At 46.5% G+C, this 19,618-nt stretch overlaps 1 protein-coding gene across 2 annotated transcripts; it reads right to left on the reverse strand.

The window, feature by feature from the left end:
• Window positions 1-624: 624 nt before the first annotated feature.
• STEEP1 (STING1 ER exit protein 1) lies at window positions 625-8,776 on the reverse strand. Of its 2 annotated transcripts, XM_065410829.1 has the most exons (7): window positions 8,612-8,776; window positions 6,655-6,772; window positions 5,368-5,409; window positions 4,320-4,458; window positions 3,689-3,778; window positions 2,165-2,257; window positions 625-1,133 (listed from the first exon to the last, which is right to left on the reverse strand). In XM_065410829.1, exons 1-7 carry the CDS (start codon window positions 8,733-8,735, stop codon window positions 1,071-1,073), a joined length of 669 nt encoding a protein of 222 aa, XP_065266901.1. In that variant the 5' UTR covers window positions 8,736-8,776; the 3' UTR covers window positions 625-1,070. The 2 variants fall into 2 exon arrangements, with proteins under 2 accessions (XP_065266901.1, XP_065266900.1); XM_065410828.1 differs by lacking the exon at window positions 625-1,133 and having other exon boundaries at window positions 2,075-2,257.
• Between the last annotated feature and the right edge of the window lie 10,842 nt (window positions 8,777-19,618).

The following is a 19,618-nucleotide window of genomic DNA, read 5'->3' on the forward strand; positions in this document are numbered from 1 at the left end:
TTTCCTTCCTATCCATTTATTCTTCATTATAAGTCTAAGTACTAATGACATTTTGGGCAGGAGATGGCTTACACTTTAGAGACAGAAGTACTATTCAAGTTAAAGTGGTAGTCAATGGATTTCATTTATTAGTCCCAGGATATTTATATTTGCATTCCTTAGTTTAAAGAAGGCATTGTTGGTGGTGTAGATCCAATTTTTGTTTTCAGTCATCTAAGGTAGGTTTGGACTTCACCCTGCCACATTTGTACCACGGGCTTTGTTGTTACAATTGGATTTAAAAACTTTTTGATCACCACTGTTTTCCGATTTTCAAAAGTAGGGACTCTGAAGTACCTTTAGTCAGGCACTCAAATGGCCTAGTTTTCAAAAGTGCTGGGAACCCAGCAATTCCTATGATCTTAAAAGAATTCAGCTGGTAGTTTATAAAGACACACTGCTTACCAATTGCGTTGCAGCATGGGACTTTGTTTCAAGTCTATTCAGTGAAGATTTTCAGTTAAGTAAACATGTTGAAGATTTGGGTAGATTATTACCATTCCAGCTTGTGCTAGGGTGAGAATTCCCTTTGTATATACTGCATGATTTGAAGAATTGTTTTTTAAATAAGAACATGGACAACTTACTTTATAAGGATTTATTTGCTGTACATAGATTATTGCTTTACCTACACATCTAAGGTATTTACTGGAATTTTATGTACATCTGAAAATAACACACTGATCTTTTGTAACAGTGTCTTAATCCCATGCACACACCTGGCAGAGGGGTTTCCTCTGGAACAGATATTACCCCAAAAAGACAGGCAAAACACTCGAGTGTGCACAGAAGTTGTAATTTTAAAAAAGTCTTTGAAGTCCTTCAGTGTATTAAAATACCAGAGATCAAAGTACAGTCTGTAGCAGAGACAGTGTCACCTTCCAAGCTGGTTTCGATGCATAGCTCTTAAAAGTTGTACTTAAGGTCTGCAGGGTTGATTGAATTCTCTGTTGGAGTCTCAGGAGTTGCTGTTGGTTTTCCTCCCTCTCCAAATATTCAGCTGCCTGAGCATGATCTGATGTGGATTCCTCTTATTTGAACTGATTATCTATCAGGGTTCCTTTCATCTTGGCTTTCTTGGCTTCCAGCTCAGCCTGATTAGAAAAATTGGGACAGAATGAAAACTCTACACAAGAACATCATCATGAGTAACTTTCTCGACAGCACTCTGAGATATGATCTTCTGATCTGGGCATTACTAATGCAGCATGCAGACACCTGTCATCTAAGTGAAGAACAAAACGCTTCAAGTCTCTTCATTCACTACCCTCTTTGCTTCTGGGTGCAAATCAGAAGGTGGATTACAATCTTTGAAGCCCCAAATGGTCTGGTACTAGTTACAGAAGAGGCCATTTCACACTTTATATCCTGCACTGGCAGGAAGGTGAGCTAGATAATCTAGTAAATCTTTCCCATCTCCAACTTCTATAAGCCTGTCGCCATATTAAGATAACCGAGCAAGTTCTTACTGTTGGTTTCTAAGTTGACCTTTACAGGACCAGCAGCAGAGCTACTGCACTGGCAGGCCCTCCTTTCTGTAACTTACTCCCTGTTGTAACCTATGCTAAAGCCTGAGCGTGGCAGGCTTGAGGACACAACGTAAGGCACATTCTGTTGCTCAAGTTCTGGGGTAATTTCCCCCAGCTCTGATCTGACCATTCATGGGCTAACTGGCTACAGAGGCTGCCCTGGTTGCACCAGTGTCTTATAAACTACCCTTTTTGAGTAGGTCTATATATAATTTTCTATGATCTTCAATTTTAGAGGACTAGAGAAAATCTCTGTACAGTCTTCACCATATTTTACCTCTCCTACCCGTCCTATGAGGAGATGTCTAACAACAGGAGCTTACATCACTGGGGGAAAACCTACAATAATTGTGTGGATTTTCTTTATATTATTATTTAATAATTTTTTCAATTCAAGTTAAAAATACAAAGCATAAATAATTTGGACTGTTAAGCTTAACAAACCCCCACCCCCAAAGCTGCATGTGAACTCTGTAAACCCACTGTAGGGTATTAAGATATGCTGCTTATGTATACTGCCAACAGACCCAAAGGAATTGGACACCCCACAAAGATACAGTTGCAGCAACAATGCACTGAAAACAAAACAGACTTACCAGTTCCTGCAGCCTCCTTTTGCTCATGCCTTTGCGTTCCAGCTGCTTTTCAATCACTTTAGCATTCTGCGCATAGGAATCTGCAATCTCTCGCTGAAAAATAGACAGCGTCCCTGTGTTATACTGTGGGCCAGAACTGCACTGCCTCACTGAGCTCATAAGTGAGATGGGCAGGATCAATTCCAGCCGAGTATAAAGTGAGTGACAATGTGAGAACTACCCATCGTTAGTGTGGGGCCTGCACCTGTGAAAAGATCGCCATTGTGCTGCTATATCTCTATACAGTGTTCTGTCCTCCCAACAGATCTCAAAATGCTTCAGGTTGACAGGCAAACTATAAAGTGATAATTTCTCCTGCCACTGAAATGCAGTCACCTCTAGGGTGCAGCATGCCTGCTGTTTAAAGTACATGGTAACAACAGCTTAGAACAGGAAGTAAAGAATCAGGACCACAAGTCACTGGCCAATTTTAGTCATCACCATGATGTTCTGGCTGGTACATGCAAAATGCAATCAAGGTAGGTTGATATGTAATGTGTGCTCTGGACCAGGTCTCTTCATTAACATCATGGCAGAGGCAGTTCAGGGGAGATCAGAACGGCTAAAGGAGTCTGTGTTACCAGATGGGTTTCAGAGTAGCAGCCGTGTTAGTCTGTATCCGCAAAAATAACAGGAGTACTTGTGGCACCTTAGAGACTAACAAATTTATTAGAGCATAAGCTTTCGTGGGCTACAACCCACTTCTTCGGATGATATGCATCCGAAGAAGTGGGTTGTAGCCCACGAAAGCTTATGCTCTAATAAATTTGTTAGTCTCTAAGGTGCCACAAGTACTCCTGTTATTGTTACCAGATGGAAGACTATTAATACTACCATACGAGGAGACTGTCACCTGCATGTTTAATATATTAATTACCTGCTTATCTATATGCAGTCTTAACCAATCTGAATACACCTGACTTGAGATCATCCATTTATTTCAACCAAGAGCATTGCAGAATGCAAAATAAACTGAGGAGAATGACAAGGAAGGAGAAGCAGGAATGAGGTCACAATTCCCCTCAAATTGCTGCACAGAGGGAAAAGTAAGTTAAGGAGCCCTCCTAGAATAGTGCTGAGAGGATGGCTACTGCATAGTAACTCACTAGCATTATTTGTTAGCTTGTCCTAGAAGATACCCATCTCACTAGTATTGGTAGGATGATCCATGCCTGTGGCATGAATCTTATTAGCCACAGAAACGTTCAGGTAGCCAGATACTATGGTGAAGAGCATAACATAAATACTTAGATGGATAACTGAGCATTCTGTCTGACTGAACTTCCATGGGGAAATTCAAATCTTCTATGTGATGAATAATGGACTTCCCTTATGTATGGATCAGACTGAAAGGCTAAAATGGAATTAAACTGAAAGTGTTGTCATTCAGACAAGAAACTTCTGGAGAACTTAGATTTGGTGTCCCAACAAAACCCCTGTGTAACTTGGTATCTTGCTGGCATTAGCAGGGCAAAGAAAACTCACTGCTTCAATCTCCTCCTCCTCTTCATCAATGGTGGAGACCGTGACTGAACTGAACTTGCCCATGTCTTTTGTCCGCTTGGTCATCATCACCTAGGAAATGAACAAGAGATTTTACTTTAGTTCAGTGTACATTAGTGTTACCAATAACTTTTCGCTACTCCATAGCCTTGAAGGCTTTTCCTGTAAATCCATACTGTTAAGTATTGCCTTTTATGGGAGGCACAGTAAGATTAACCACATGGGTTTGCTGGTACCAAGAAGTGCCAGGTCTTGGAATTAATGTACTCAACACCAAGAACTTGAGAGAAGATAATATTCAGGTGATGAGTCTGAGATGCTTTCAAGTGGATCTTCTAGGTTGCTTAGGCCAAAGGTCTAACAGGTGCTGGGATCCCTTCCCACCCTTATTCCTCTGTCCTCCGGTTTCAAAAAACTTCATGTTGGTCTTCCTTGGCAGAAGTTGAATGCAGTCAACACCACTATTTCAGGTAAACTAGAAGGGATCATTAGAGTGACATGGCACAGGGGCCAGGCATTCTAGCAGAGACGACCAGACCTATTAGGTCATTTTGTCTATCCACACCCTTTCGAAAGGCAAAGATAGGCTTAGATGAGTTACAAAGCTATTTACCTTTTTGGGAGGCTCCTGTTTCTGAGTGTATATGTTTGTTTTCCCAAAGCCCTGGCCAAACTTGACCACAGCTCCATCGACAATGAAAGTAACTGGGGCATTCTTCTGCTGGTGCTGGTAGAAGAGCAGAAGTCCACACCTGGAAACAATAACACATCTACTGGTGAAAGAGTGCAGATCTCGGGCTAGGTCTACACTACAGCGGGGGGTCGACCTAAGATACGCAACTTCAGCTACGTGAATAGCGTAGCTGAAGTGGCGTATTTTAGGTCGACTTACCTGGCTGTGAGGACGGCGGCAAGTCGACCGCTGCCGCGCCGCCGTCGACTCCGCTACCGCCTCTTGCCGCGGTGGATTTCCGGAGTCGACGGTAGAGCCATCAGGAATCGATTTTATCGCGTCTTCACTAGACGTGGTAAGTCGATCCCCGATAGACCGATTGCTACCCGCCGGATCAGCGGGTAGTGAAGACAAGCCCTCTGTCTCATGCGCAGAGGCCTTGGCTGTAGTTTATTTACCAAACGAGCTTTAAAAACAGCCTGTACCGCAAACTAGTCCAGTGACCATGTAGCTAATTAACCTTTTTGTACAGGCTGGAACTTCTTTTCGGGTAACCGATCATCAAAGGAGACAGATCATAGACCAAACATTAGAATGTCAACAGGTGAAGAGCCACAGATTTTCTCAAAAGCCCATTTTAGAATACTGTCTTGTCTTTCCTTCCATTATGTGATACGTACCCAACTCTCTCCCTGCTTTCCTGAGCTGCCAAATTGAGAAATGCAACAAAAATGAAAAGTGCAATAAAATTGTGACAAATGGGAGTGCTGGTAAAAGCCTGGTCTTTATATTCTGGCCCCAGCTACTTGACCAGGATCAGGATAACAAAATGTTAATACCCCCATCGCATCACACCAGTCAAAAATCTCCTGTCTCCAGCAGCTACTCGGACAAGAAGAAATGTTATTTCTAAGGGGGCGTGACACACAATGAAAAGTAAAAAACAAGCATTTCTTATGCTGAAATGATTTGCTCTGCTGACACTTACTTCCCACACTTCTTCCTGTACTGCCGCTCAATACCTTCAGGTCTGGGGGAGAAAGAGAATTTACAGAAAAATCGAAAGGCATCAGCTACTGCTGTCTAGATACTAAGGAGGACAGTGCATTAGAAACACCTAAGAGTAAACAGAAATAATTCTGAATGAGCAATGAGATAGTGGCTTGGGTGTTGTGTATACCTAACAGATCTACAATTCATTAGGTGTCCATAAAGGTGTAATACATAGTCTCATTCTGGACACCAACTAAAAGAGACATGGGGGAAAAGAGATCATGAATGGGGCATAAAACTAGAATTGCTGGAGGAGTAGAGAAGGCAGGAAGACACATCACAGCAACAGACCGTAGTGGAAGGCCCAGGGCAAAGACACCTTTTCTTTTAAACCCCTTTTTAAAAGATTTTTCTTCAAGAAAGGCTTGCTACCTTGATTTTATCCCTAATGAAATCTCAACATCCTTCCTTACTTGAGCTGTTGTTCTGTTTTGTCTTGGGGCTTGTCTATATAAGCACTTAGTTCACAGCAAACTGGGGTCTAAATCTACCCCACACTAACCTGCTGTGCACAAATTGACTCTGTGGACCCTGCTGCCCCATTTTGAAATGAGAGTAGAGCCAAGCACACTACAGAACTTTCAGTGCATGGCAGCAGGGTCCACATGGACAATTTGCAAACCTCTGACTACTGTGGATAGATTCACACACCAGCTTGCCACAACCTAACTGTCCATACAGACAAGCCTTTAGTCTTCTCTCTCAGACTGTAAATTCTTTGGGTCAGAGAATGTGTCTCAGTCTATGGTATGTTGTAAAGGGCCATGTAAATGTGTACGAGATTTTTAATACTAATATTCCCAAACAGAGTTAAAAGTCACAGCAAGACTAGAAAACCGGAGTGCTGTAATTTACCTGAAATCCAAGAGAAGAGGAAAACAAAGCACAAGGTCCCCGTCCCCAAATAGGCTGCACTTTAACCTGTCAACTCTGTATTGCAGTGACCAATGTGTTTATAAAAGTGATTTACAATAGGCTCTCAATGGCCTCCTTTTATCAGAAATCCAACAGCAGGGGTGCTGGCAGTCCAAGCTTCTTGGAAGCTGACCATGTCTCTTTAATACCAGCAAATGAGCTGATGACAGTGTTAACGACTTCAGATTTAGCGGTACTCAGGTTACCAATTTTAGGAGTTATTTTCATCCAAAAATTTGGAGCACAAAGAGTGACAGTATCACAGCAACTGTCAAGGAAGCCAATGGAGGAAGAGAAGGTTTCCTACCTTCTGAGATAAACATTTTCCTCCTCTTCTGTGTTACAGAATTTATGGGCATGTTTGGCTGCATCAATCACCCGAGCTCTGTCTCGAGGCCTCATGGGCAGCTTCTCCAGCTGACAGTCTGCAGAAGTGAAGAGAGAGCTGTTATAGAATGCAGATTCAGATCCATCGCTAGGGGCGGGAGTTCTGATTGTCAGGAGTGTTCATCTGAGATGGAGAGACAAACTTCGAAGGGCCCTTTTTTTTTTTTTTTTTGCGTGAACACCTAGTGACTTTCTTCAGTCACACATTTGCTTTAAACACCTCATTATCTCCCCACCACCCACACACACTGAAAAACAGCCACACAAAAGCATTGGTCCACTCTGTTAGACTTCTGCATGAACTCCTGGTGACACAAACGTTGAGTGGTTTAGCAACCTAACTGATCAAAGTCCAGGCACAGAAGAGTGCCCAACATTACAGTACCACATTTCTTCTCCTTCCATCGGGCTCCGGAATGAGCAAACTCTATCTCATCTCAGCTGGAGATTAATCAAAACACAGCATCATTAAGGATGGAGGGGAAGACAGAAAAAAAAAAAAAAAAAAAAAAAAGATCCCAACACAAGGATTTAAGAAACTTTGGACACCAAGAGATGCTGCAGAGTGGTGACAAAACTTAATAATGTTAGCAACTCTGTAGCACTTTACATATCCAAAGCACTGAACAAACATTAAGGCCCAGAAAACTGAAGTACCTGGTTTAAATTAGTACGAGATGGTCTGAGGACTCAGGCACTCCTAGTGCTGTGATCAGAGAACTCTACCATCCCTTTACACTCAAATCAATTAATTTAGTCTCTCAGCTTCCCCAGGGGATCTATGGAAGCTTTATCCCTCCCACTTTGCAGATGGGGAAACTGAAGTACAGGGAAAGTGACTTGTCCAAGGCAGTGAAGGGAGAGAATGGCAGGGCCAGGAATAAAGGCCCGAAGGCAGAGCTACTTCCCACTCAGATTTTCTCAGGGACCCCACTGTCATAAGGTGGTGGGAGGCCATTGGGTCAGCTGGTGCATCACAGGCACATTCTGAAGTGCAAGGGAGGTGTCCATGTCATCTGAAAATCTTCCCAGTCCCCAGGGATGCCCAACATCCCCTCCCACCTGTGACCCACAAACTGACCCACGGAACAAGACCCCACACCCAGCTGTCATCCCAGCCTCTGGCCTTCAGGGATCTATAGGGACTCAGCCAAGACTAAGGTCCCTTCCCTTGGTCCCTCCCCCCCAGCTGCCCCCTCCCCACAGGTCCCTGCCTCCAGTCCTCAGCTGCCCCCTCCCCACGGGTCCCTGTCCCCTTCCCCCAGGCCTCCTCCCCCCAGGCCCCAGCTGTCCACTCCCCACGGGTCCCTGTCCCCTTCCCCCAGGCCTCCTCCCCCCAGGCCCCAGCTGTCCCCTCCCCACGGGTCCCTGCCCCTCTCCCCAAGCCCCAGCTGCCCCCTCCCGACGGATCCCGGGCCCCAGCTGTCCCCTCCCCACGGGTCCCTGTCCCCTTCCCCCAGGCCTCCTCCCCCCAGGCCCCAGCTGTCCCCTCCCCACGGGTCCCTGCCCCTCTCCCCAGGCCCCAGCTGTCCCCTCCCCACGGGTCCCTGCCCCTCTTCCCAGGCCCCAGCTGCCCCCTCCCGACGGATCCCAGGCCCCAGCTGTCCCCTCCCCACGGGTCCCTGCCCCTCTCCCCAGGCCCCAGCTGCCCCCTCCCGACGGATCCCAGGCCCCAGCTGTCCCCTCCCCACGGGTCCCTGCCCCTCTCCCCAGGCCCCAGCTGTCCCCTCCCCACGGGTCCCTGCCCCTCTCCCCAGGCCCCAGCTGTCCCCTCCCCACGGGTCCCTGCCCCTCTCCCCAGGCCCCAGCTGTCCCCTCCCCGCGGGTCCCTGCCCCAGGGCCCAGCCGCTCCGCGGCGGGCGGCCCGCCCGGCTCACCCAGCACCAGCACCATCTGGCCGCACAGACAGTAGTAAACGTGCAGCGGCTTCTCGCCATCATCGTACTCCTCGCGGTCCCGGGTGTCGGAGCAGACCACGGAGCGAGACACCACCTTGGGCATGGCGGCGCCGAGTGAGAGCAGCCGGCCGAGGCCCTGCCCCTCGGCCTGCGTCGGGGTCGGGCCGCCCCTTCAAGGGATGGGCCTAGGGCGGGGGCCTCGGCCGGCCTCCCCGAAGGGCCGCCCCCGGGGTGGGGCTGAGCGCTGCGGGGGGGGTGCTGGGGCAGGAGTTGCCATGGGGGGGGCGGTAAACACGGGTGGAGTTGGCCTGGTGTGGTTACACTGGGGGAGCTTCTCGAGCTGGGGGGTCACGGTGTACGGGGGGGGGTTGCTCTGGGTCGTGTACATTGGGGTGGCCGCGGCTCTGGGATGGTAAACACAGGGGGAGGGGCTGCTCTAGGAGGTTATACACTGGGGTGGGGTGGGGGCTGTTGTCCTGGGACACTGTATACTAGGACCAGGGGGAGCTGCCCTGGGATGAAATACACTGGGGGGGAGGGGGGAGAGTGCTGTCCTGGGATATATATGGGGACTGCAGTAGCATAGATTGTATACTGAACTGGCATGACATAATGGGGTGTTTATATGTTGTGACATGCACCCAGGAAGGGGCACTACCTGATGTGTATTAGAGGGGGGACATATACATATACTGGCAGTAGCTCACTGGTATAACACACCGTATAGTAAAGGGGTTGCTTGCTCTGACTTGTGGTAGCACAGCATGAGTATTTTGGATTTCTCTGGCCTGCATTAGCATAGCCAATGTAGGGAAGGATGCTGCGGTTCTCTGTTCTACACTTGGGGTATGTCTACACTACGAGAGTAGTTCGATTTTAGTTAAATCGAATATGTGGAATCGATATTACAAAGTCGAACGTGTGTGTCCACACTAAGGACAGTAATTCGACTTTGTCAGTCCACACTAACGGGGCAAGCGTCGACATTGGAAGCGGTGCACTGTGGGCAGCTATCCCACAGTTCCCGCAGTCCCCGCTGCCCATTGGAATTCTGGGTCGAGCCGCCATTGCCTTCTGGGTAAAAAAATGTGTCGAGGGTGGTTTTGGGTAACTGTCGTCATCCAACCGTCACTCCCGCCCTCCCTCCCTGAAAGCGCCGGCGGGAAATCAGTTCGCGCACTTTTCTGGTCAGTGACAGCGCGGACGCCACAGCACTGCGAGCATGGATCCCGCTGTGACCATCGCTGCAGTTGTGGCCGTTGTCAACGCATCGCAGCTCATCATCGACCTTTCACTGAGGCAGATAGAGAGAAATCAGGCGAGGAGGCTACGGCACCGGGGTGAGGACCTGAACTCCGAGAGTAGCACACGCCTGTCTGAAACCACGACACCCAGTGCCGAGGACATCACGGTGGCAATGGGACTTGTGGATACTGTGGAACGGCGATTCTGGGCCCGTGAAACAAGCACGGACTGGTGGGACCGCATAGTGCTTCAGGTCTGGGATGAATCCCAGTGGCTGCGAAACTTTCGCATGCGGAAGGGGACTTTCCTCGAACTTTGTGAGTTGCTGTCCCCTGCCCTGAAGCGCAAGGACACCCGGATGCGAGCAGCCCTGACTGTCCAGAAGCGAGTGGCCATAGCCCTCTGGAAGCTTGCAACGCCGGACAGCTACCGGTCAGTCGTGAACCAGTTTGGCGTGGGCAAGTCTACCGTGGGGGTTGTTGTCATGCAAGTAGCCAAGGCAATCGTGAAGGTACTGCTGTCAAAGGTAGTGACCCTGGGAAACGCGCAGGCCATCATAGATGGCTTCGCCGCGATGGGATTCCCAAACTGCGGTGGGGCTATAGATGGGACTCACATCCCTATCCTGGGACCGGACCACCAGGCCAGCCAGTACATCAACCGAAAGGGCTACTTTTCAATGGTGCTGCAAGCACTGGTGGACCATAAGGGACGTTTTACTAACATCAACGTTGGATGGCCGGGCAAGGTTCATGACGCTCGCGTGTTCAGGAACTCTGGTCTGTTTAGAAGGCTGCAGGAAGGTATTTACTTCCCGGACCACAAAATAACTCTTGGGGATGTGGAGATGCCTACAGTGATCCTCGGGGACCCAGCATACCCGCTAATGCCCTGGCTCATGAAGCCCTATACTGGCGCCCTGGACACAGAAAAAGAACTGTTCAACTACCGGCTCAGCAAGTGCAGAATGGTGGTGGAGTGTGCTTTTGGCCGTCTCAAGGGGAGATGGAGAAGCTTACTGACTCGCTGTGATCTCAGCGAAACCAATATCCCCATTGTTATTGCAGCTTGCTGTGTGCTCCACAATCTCTGTGAGAGCAAGGGGGAGACCTTTATGGCGGGGTGGGAGGTTGAGGCAAATTGCCTGGCTGCTGATTACTCCCAGCCAGACAGCCGGGAGATTAGAAGAGCCCAGCGGGACGCACTGTGCATCCGGGAGGCTTTGAAAGACAGTTTCCAGACTGAGCAGGGTCACCAGTGAATTTTAAGTTTGTGGACTCAGAACCTGAACTTGCCACCGTTTCTTTACCCAGTTACCGTTGACTATCCTCTCCAGTTACATACCCCCTTCACCCCCTTCCCAAAAAATAAAATCTGTTCTGTTTTGTTAATGAACACCGTTGTCTTTATTACTGTTTTCGCGGGAATGTTTTAAACCTGGGACGCAGACTGTGGCGGGGTGCGGGTTTAGTGTTGTGATGCAAATGATGCTTCTAAACTCCAGGAATGACGGGTTCCACAGTGGTGGACTGGTTGTTTCAACAGAGCCTGCCAGCCCTCCTGGGCGGGACAGCGTGTATGTGTCGGCTATGTGACTGTCTGGCAGGGGGAGGAGGGTTACAGCTCCCCTGCTGCGGGGCTCTGTGATGCATTAGATCTGTAACTGCCCTCCCCCGCCACAAAGTCACAGAGCAACCCCCCCCCCCCCCCGAACATGAAAACCACCTCCCAGATTGAACAGGGTCACTAGTCACTGCACTGGGTATGTGTCCTTATCCTGGACCTGACCCCGCCTCTGTACCCTGGTAAAGGTGACTGTCCTGTCCAATTACCATGCCCCTTCCCCTCGTTCAGACAGACTCTCCTCCAAAATAAAATCATGGAAACAGTAATTAACAGAAACAAATATTTTATTATGAACCAGACATGAAACGTGGGGGTTGAAACTTGCACGGGGGCTTCTGTGAGGTGTGTAGGAAAGGACTTTTAAAATTTTGGGGAATGAGAGCCTTCTAGTGCTAGAGCAGTCTGCAGGGGTTGACTGAAAGTTTTAACGGCCCTTGCCGCCCCTCCTTCTTTGTACTTTGGGTGAGGGGGGTGTGGGACTTGGTGGCGGGGGAGGGCGGTTAGAGATAGACTGCAGCGGGGCTCTGTCCTCCTGCCTCCGGTCTTGCAGAACATCCACAAGGCGCCGGAGCGTGTCCGTTTGCTCCCTCAGAAGTCCAAGCAGCTTTTCAGTAGCCTGCTGGTCCTCCTGACGCCACCTCTCCTCCCGTTCCATGACTGCTCGGTGCATTTGGGACAAGTTCTCCCTCCACTGTGTCTGCTGGGCTGCCTGGGCTCGGGAGCAGCTCATTAGTTCTGAGAACATGTCCTCCCGCGTCTTCTTCTTCCTCCTCCTAATCTGCGCTAGCCTCTGGGAGTGTGCTGACAGGCTGGGTTGGAAGACAGTCGCAGATGTGTCTGTGTGAATGGGAAAAATTGAGTGAATTCCTGAGACAGATAAATGAAGTTGTGTACAAAGAACCTAGTCTTTCTCTGTGAACAAGACCATGCACTGCACCTCTCACATGCGCACTCAGGACAAGGTCGAATTTTCGGCCATCGCCTTCAGTGCCTGGGGTCCTGCAGTGGTCTTGCAGTTATCTGAGAAGCGTGGCAGGACACCTGAACTTCTGTAGCGTGCAATCATGGTAAGCCGTAGACTTCTGGCTGCTTAAAACTGTACTAGTAGCACTGGCCTCCTTTCACATTGAAAGCAATGCCAGTCTCTGCTGCCAGCAATCAGGACAGCATGAACTATGCCCCTGTCCCACCCCCTCGCGGCTGTTCCAGGGAAAGATCCCTGTATGCTGCCCCTCTCCCTCCACCGCGTGGCTGTAAAGCAGTCCCAATACTAACATTCCCCTCCCTAATTCAAAGCAGGGCGTAATGAGCGACATCACCCTGCTGAGGATCTCGGAGTCCCAGAGGGAAAGGATGTTTCGAGAAAGCCTTCAGAAACCAGGGCCGTTTGCCGCTATGCTCTGCAGGGCAATGATACCAGAGTATCTGATGGTGTCGTGGCGCGGTAACGTGTCCTACCACGGAGGGCCCACTAAGATCGCCCTACCCAGGAACCTGATGAACAGGCTGGAAATGTACCTTCATGAGACCTACGAGGAGTTCTCCTATGAGGATTTCGCCTCCATCCCCGGCCATATTGACCGGATTTTCGCGTAGGTGCACTGGGACTAAAGAGTGGAGCGTCTTGGGCAGCATAATCATGACTTACCGGACATTGTAAAAAAATTTTTAAATACTTGGGACTAAATTGTGAAGAGCCTAAGGCAGACAAATCATGAAAAACCCTTTGTTACTATTGTAAATATTCCAGTTTTTTTGCAGATAATTGTTTACATGTTTAAGCACTTTAATAAACAGCCATTGTTAATATTATAAATATTTCAGTTCTTGTAAAAATAAATGTTTAGATATTTAAAGCACTTACTGCTTGATCCTTCCCCTGATTCTGTCTCCGGGGTAAGGGATGGGGACGGTTGGTAGGGGATCTCGGTAAGGGTGATGAAGAGATCCTGGCTGTCGGGGAAATCAGCGGTGCCAGCGCTGTCGACTGCCTCGTCCTCCTCATCTCCTTCTTCATCTTCCCCGTCCGCTAACATGTCCGACGAGGAACCTGCCGCGGACAATATCCCATCCTCAGAGTCCACGGTCAGTGGTGGGGTAGTGGTGGCGGACGCACCTAGGATGGAATGCAGTGCCTCGTAGAAACGGGATGTGTGGGGATGGGATCCGGAGCGTCCGTTTGCCTCTTTGGTTTTTTGGTAGCCTTGTCTCAGCTCCTTGATTTTCACGCGGCACTGCGTTGCATCCCGGCTGTATCCTCTCTCTGCCATGGCTTTAGAGATCTTCTCGTAGATCTTTGCATTCCGTCTTTTGGAGCGCAGCTCTGAAAGCACGGACTCATCGCCCCACACAGTGATGAGATCCAAGACTTCCCGATCAGTCCATGCTGGGGCCCTCCTTCTATTAGATTGCACGGCCATCTCTGCTGGAGAGCTCTGCATCGTTGCCAGTGCTGCTGAGCTCGCCACGCTGTCCAAACAGGGAATGAGATTCAAACTGCCCAGACAGGAAAAGGAATTCAAATTTTCCCGGGGCTTTTCCTGTGTGGCTGATCAGAGCATCCGAGCTCGGACTGCTGTCCAGAGCATCAACAGAGTGGTGCACTGTGGGATAGCTCCCGGAGCTATTACCGTCGATTTCCATCCACACCTAGCCTAATTCGATATGGCCATTTCGAATTTAGCGCTACTCCTCTTGTTTTGGAGGAGTACAGAAGTCGAATTTAAGAGAGCTCTATGTCGAACTAAATAGCTTCGTGGTGTGGACGGGTGCAGGGTTAATTCGATGTAACGGCGCTAAATTCGACATAAAAGCCTAGTGTAGACCAGGCCTTGTAGAAAAGGAGATTTTTAAAGGCACTAATGGGAATTAGGCAACCAGCTCCAGTTACTTTCAATGGGAAATGGACATGTGACTCCTTAGGGTGCTTTTGAAAAATCCCAGGACTGCCTTGCATCTTGCATATGAGCAGTTTAACCCAGATTGTAATGTTTGTGTACTACAAGCAGTGTATATTTTAGTGCTGAAAATCATTTTCTCATCTAATACCTCCCCCTCTGTCAGTTTCCTCATCTGTAAAATGGGAATTAGACTACTTGCCTGTCTTCTTCACAGGGACATTGTGAAGTTAATTAATATTAATAAAGCACCTTGGGAGCCAAATAATTTAAGATTAAAAAAGAGCTAGCCATATGAATAGCCAATCAAAAAAATCCAGAGTTATAAGTATTGACAATAAAAGTTTTGGAAGCCATATTAAGCCTTGTATTGCAGGTCTTAAACCAATCTCTATTAGAGATCAGGATGAGATGTAGGTGGGGAGGCCAGAACAGATTATCCTATATATGCTTACTGCAGGCTTCTTATGCCATCCTCTGAAGCATCTGGTTCTGGCCACTGTCAGAGATAAGATCTTGGGCCAGATGGACTGCTGATCTGATCCAGTATGACAATTTCTACATTTCCTATGAGCCTCAGGTAACAGGCTCTATATACTGCAAGTGCAAAATGTTCGAGAATCAAAGAGAAACAAGTATTTAATTAAAAATGTTAGAGATTCTTATGGTGGCTCAGAATACTATGAAATAAAGATACTGAAACTGCAAACTAAGAATACTGAAGCCTGTTTTCGCTAAGGACTGTCCTTTGATTCCAATGTTAACAGAATCTGTTTTGGATCCAGAAAATATATCCAGCCCAAGCAAAATGAAAATACATGCAGGAAAGTAAGGTCCTGATCCTGCAAAGAGCTCCACTTAATTTAATGCAAGCCAACGAGAGGTCTTAGCATTAAATTAAGTTTGGTTCATATGTTTCCTTTGCATATGGTAGTTACATAATGTCTATCTTTTGTCACAGGTCGGTAATATACACCATGTTATATACAAGTGATTTGAAAGTGGCTTTTTGCTTATAAAGACATACATTATAAATCCCTGTGAATGTTATTCATATTTCCAAGCTTGATGTTAGAAAATTTAATCTCCTGTTTTATTGTCAATAACTCTTGTTGGGTTTTAAAAGCAAACGGTATATAAAAATGTACAAATAAACCCAGAAAAAAATTGTAACTACTCACCAATTCATTCCAGATAGACAAACCTGCTGTGTGCAATAGAAATCCTGTACACACAGAATAGAACAAGCAGGTCTTGGCACTGCAAGTTCAACATATTCTCCAAGATATAAATGCAGTGCAAACTTCTGTGTAGTAATGTATGAACAAAACCTACAGTAGTACAGTGCAGAGAAAGTAAGTCTGAGTTGTCAGGTGAAACCATTTAATCTAGTGTCTGGCTGGAAAAGTCAAGGTATGAAAAAAGCTTTATACTTTGTAAGTTTCACACATATTTTATCCTCCTCGATTGTGGAAATGTTTTCCCATAAGTACTACCTATTGTATAAAAACAACAAGGAGTCTGGTGGCACCTTAAAGACTAACATATTTATTTGGGCATAAGCTTTCGTGAGTAAAAACCTCACTTCTTCGGATGCATAGAGTGAAAGTTACAGATGTCAATTGACACCTCCTCATCTATTATTGGGAGTGGACTACATCCACCCTGATTGAATTGGCCCTGTCAACACTGGTTCTCCACTTGCGAAGTAACTCCCTGCTCTCCCTGTGTCAGTGTATAATGCCTGCATCTGTAACTTTCACTCTATGCATCCGAAGAAGTGAGGTTTTTACTCACGAAAGCTTATGCCCAAATAAATCTGTTAGTCTTTAAGGTGCCACCAGACTCCTTGTTGTTTTTGTAGATACAGACTAACACGGCTACCCCCTGATTCTTGATACCTATTGTATAAACTCCTAACTGACATTCTAAGTATGGAGCTATTGTACAACTTAATAATAATCCTCCATGTGGACTCAAGCAAAAGTTAAATATCTAAGAATCTGGAAATACTAATGGACCAGATCCTGTGAAGAACACTGAAATCAAATGCGAGTTGACGGGACTCAGCACCTGGGAGTGGTTGAGCCCAAACTGGGTGTCAGGGAATGTAACCTATTAAAATTATCTAATAGTTTAGCCTAGCAGTTTTTACACTTTTTAGTGTTATAGAATGAGATTACTCCAGAGGGATTGATAGACTACTTTTCATACATTGTCTCTAGTGCTGCAGCTGTTTATTTTTATTGATTGTGATACACCTCTACCTCGATATAACGCTGTCCTCGGGAGCCAAAAAATCTTACCGCGTTATAGGTGAAACCGCGTTATATTGAACTTGCTTTGATACACCAGAGTGCGCAGCCTCGCCCCCGCCGGAGCACTGCTTTACCACGTTATATCCGAATTCGTGTTATAGCGGGTCGCGTTATATCAAGGTAGCGGTGTACTTGCTATTGTTATAAACTTGGGAAACACTCAGATACTATAGTGATGGGGGTGTATAAGTAACTATATAAACAGATCCTATTTCTAACATCAAGAGGACATAATACAATTACATAGATTTTATGTCAAAATGGATTCATAAAAGACCAAATTCATATCTTGTGTTACTAGATGCAAATGCACTACAATCAGTGGAGAAGCACTTTGTTTATTCTGGGTCAGAATTTGACCCAAAGTGCCAAATCTGGTCCAATTGAAAAAAAATTGGAGCCAAAACCATTTCCCTCTAGACTTAATGACGAATAGTTCCATTCAGCTCAGTCTAGGGCTTTTCCCACATCCAGAGAGAGACACTGATTTCTTGCAGTTGAACTGAGCATATGATATGGAGTGGAGTCCCTTTCTTTTGTCTGGCAAAAAACATTTCCCTGGAACCTAACCTCCCTATTTACATTAATTCTTATGGGGAAATTGGATTCGCTTAACATCGTTTCGCTTAAAGTAGCATTTTTCAGGAACATAACTACAACGTTAAGTGAGGAGTTACTTTACCAGTATATGTACTATATCACTGAACACCATAGCAGTAAACATGATCACAAAACACCCAGCAGTAAACATGCTAACACAACCCACAATGTATTTGTGAACAGGAAATTATATACAGCGGCAGTAAAGCCACATAGGTAGTATTTTGGGGCTTTTGTTTCCATGCACTGTGTTGTAGCGAGCAATATTGCTGTTTGTACATATTCCCCAAAGTTTATGCACAGAGCTGCCCCCTTGCTGAAGGCACAATCTCCTCTTTGTTATCCCGCATAGCTGTTGTTCCTGTCTCTTCCGATCAACTGTTACAAGTCGCATGCAAACTGCCACAGAACCTTTGGACTACAACAGTCCATCTGATTCTCAAAGGGTCTAGTGATGATTGAACCTGGTGATATGCTAAGCAAAAAGAGCTCTCAACCATGCATATAGCTGTTTCCATCACTTCATACTGACTCAACAGACATTCCAGGTGTCCGAATGACACACAGACCAAGTGATAATCCTGGGAGATTTGTGCGGGTGGCAAACGAGGGGTATTTGCTGCATGATGGGCTATGCATATTTGGGGTGATTGTGTGTGCTGGTTGTGTTATGGTGTGGGTGGTTTTGAAGAACTGTAGCAGCTGGGCTAAGTAATCAACCATCTGTGCAGTCTCCCTCATACGACCAATGAAACTGTTGCATACAAATTGGCTGCAGAGTAAGGTGATTGGTTGAGTCACCTCTGCTATCACAATGGTCTAAGGCTCTGGCATGGCATAGATGCATGCCCTACTGTAGCTGCTGTACATTGCACAGGTATAATTTACTAAGTCAAAATGGCTGAGAATTTAAAAGTTAGACTGTAACAGACTGCAAAATCCAGTGATGATTTAACCTGGTGATATTCTGGACAAAAAGAGCCTCAACTATGCTTGTAGCTGCTTCTGTTGCTTCACACTGACTGTATAGAGATAATAGGCTTCAAGTGATACACAGAGTGAGGTTCCTGGACTCTTATTATATAGATGATACAAAACACTTCCAAATACCCTGTATAAGCTACAAAATGATGGTGAAGGTGGTGTTGTTTTTTTAAATATGAGGTAGGCACAGCATATACTTTTGCCCAGTCAAGGGTCACCTTGGCAATTTGCTAGAGCCCAAGGGACTCACCACATTTATATAAATTGACCAGATTGCAGCCACACTCATCTGCAGTGCATATAATAGGCCCAACATACAATACACTGCTCTGATGCAAACAGAGGCCATTCAGATCAAAATAGAACATGGCACATTGAGGCCTGCAGTCTCCCTAGACTGCACCCTTATTACAAAGATAAGGGAAACTATATGCCATATTGTAGAAGTGAAGGGGCTGCACTTCTGCCTCTGGTTAGAAGAAGTTCAGCAAATAGCCCTTATAATTCTATTTACTCTTCTCTTTTCTCCCCCTACGGAAGTAACAAACCTGCAATTTGTTTTCAATACTGGTTTCCTATTCATCTCTACCATGCATGACCGCAGAGGGGCACTTTATCAATACAGTTGTTATTATTCTATCTCGTGTATTTTCAGTGAGCATGGGTCAGCTCATCCCACTAATATAGAAGTATTTGTAAAGTCAGACATCAGTGTAGGGAGCAGATGTTCTAGGTTCTTTCTCACACCCTAAAGGCAAGTAAGAAATTCACTGCTCGATCACAAAATGGGCTTAATCTGCAGCGAGGAAGAGTTAGGTTAGATATTAGGAAAAACTTTGTAACTATAAGGGTAGTTAAGCTCTGCAATGGTCTTCCAAGGGAGGTTGTGGAGTCCCTATCATTGGATTCTTTTAAAAACAAGTTGGACAAACACCTGTCAGGGAGGGTCTAGGTTTACTTGGTCCTCCCACAGTGTAGGGGACTGGACTTGATGACTTTTCGAGGTCTTTCCCAGCCCTACATTTCTATGGTTCAATGAAAATTACAAGAAACCACTCGCCATTTTGGAAGATTAAGAAGCAACCTGGACACCTATAACCAGGTGTAAAAACTCCGATGAACAGTTAAGAAGCCCACTGGTGCTCATATAAGCAGATAAGAAACCTCTTGCATCCAATAAATTAAGACGCCACCCTAGCTATAAGGACTGCCTTTCTGTAAGCAAGTAAGAAGCCGCCCATTCCCTTTATAAGCAGTCAACTAGTCTGATACCCCATTAGCAGGATAAAACCTCCTTCTGTCTCATAAGTAAGAAC

The sequence above is a fragment of the Emys orbicularis genome, chromosome 9, assembly GCF_028017835.1.
Source record: "Emys orbicularis isolate rEmyOrb1 chromosome 9, rEmyOrb1.hap1, whole genome shotgun sequence".
In the NCBI taxonomy this organism is placed as follows: Eukaryota; Metazoa; Chordata; order Testudines; family Emydidae; genus Emys; species Emys orbicularis.

What these genes read in the sequence shown, in the direction of transcription:
- STEEP1 (XM_065410828.1), bottom strand. Translation starts at nt 8,735, where the DNA reads ATGCCCAAGGTGGTGTCTCGCTCCGTGGTCTGCTCCGACACCCGGGAC. An exon ending in TACAGGAAGAAGTGTGGGAA is followed by an intron (nt 4,459 to 5,367) that starts GTAAGTGTCAGC and finishes TATTGTTTCCAG; the next exon opens with GTGTGGACTTCTGCTCTTCT. An exon ending in AGGAGGAGGAGATTGAAGCA is followed by an intron (nt 2,258 to 3,688) that starts GTGAGTTTTCTT and finishes TCTATTTTTCAG; the next exon opens with CGAGAGATTGCAGATTCCTA.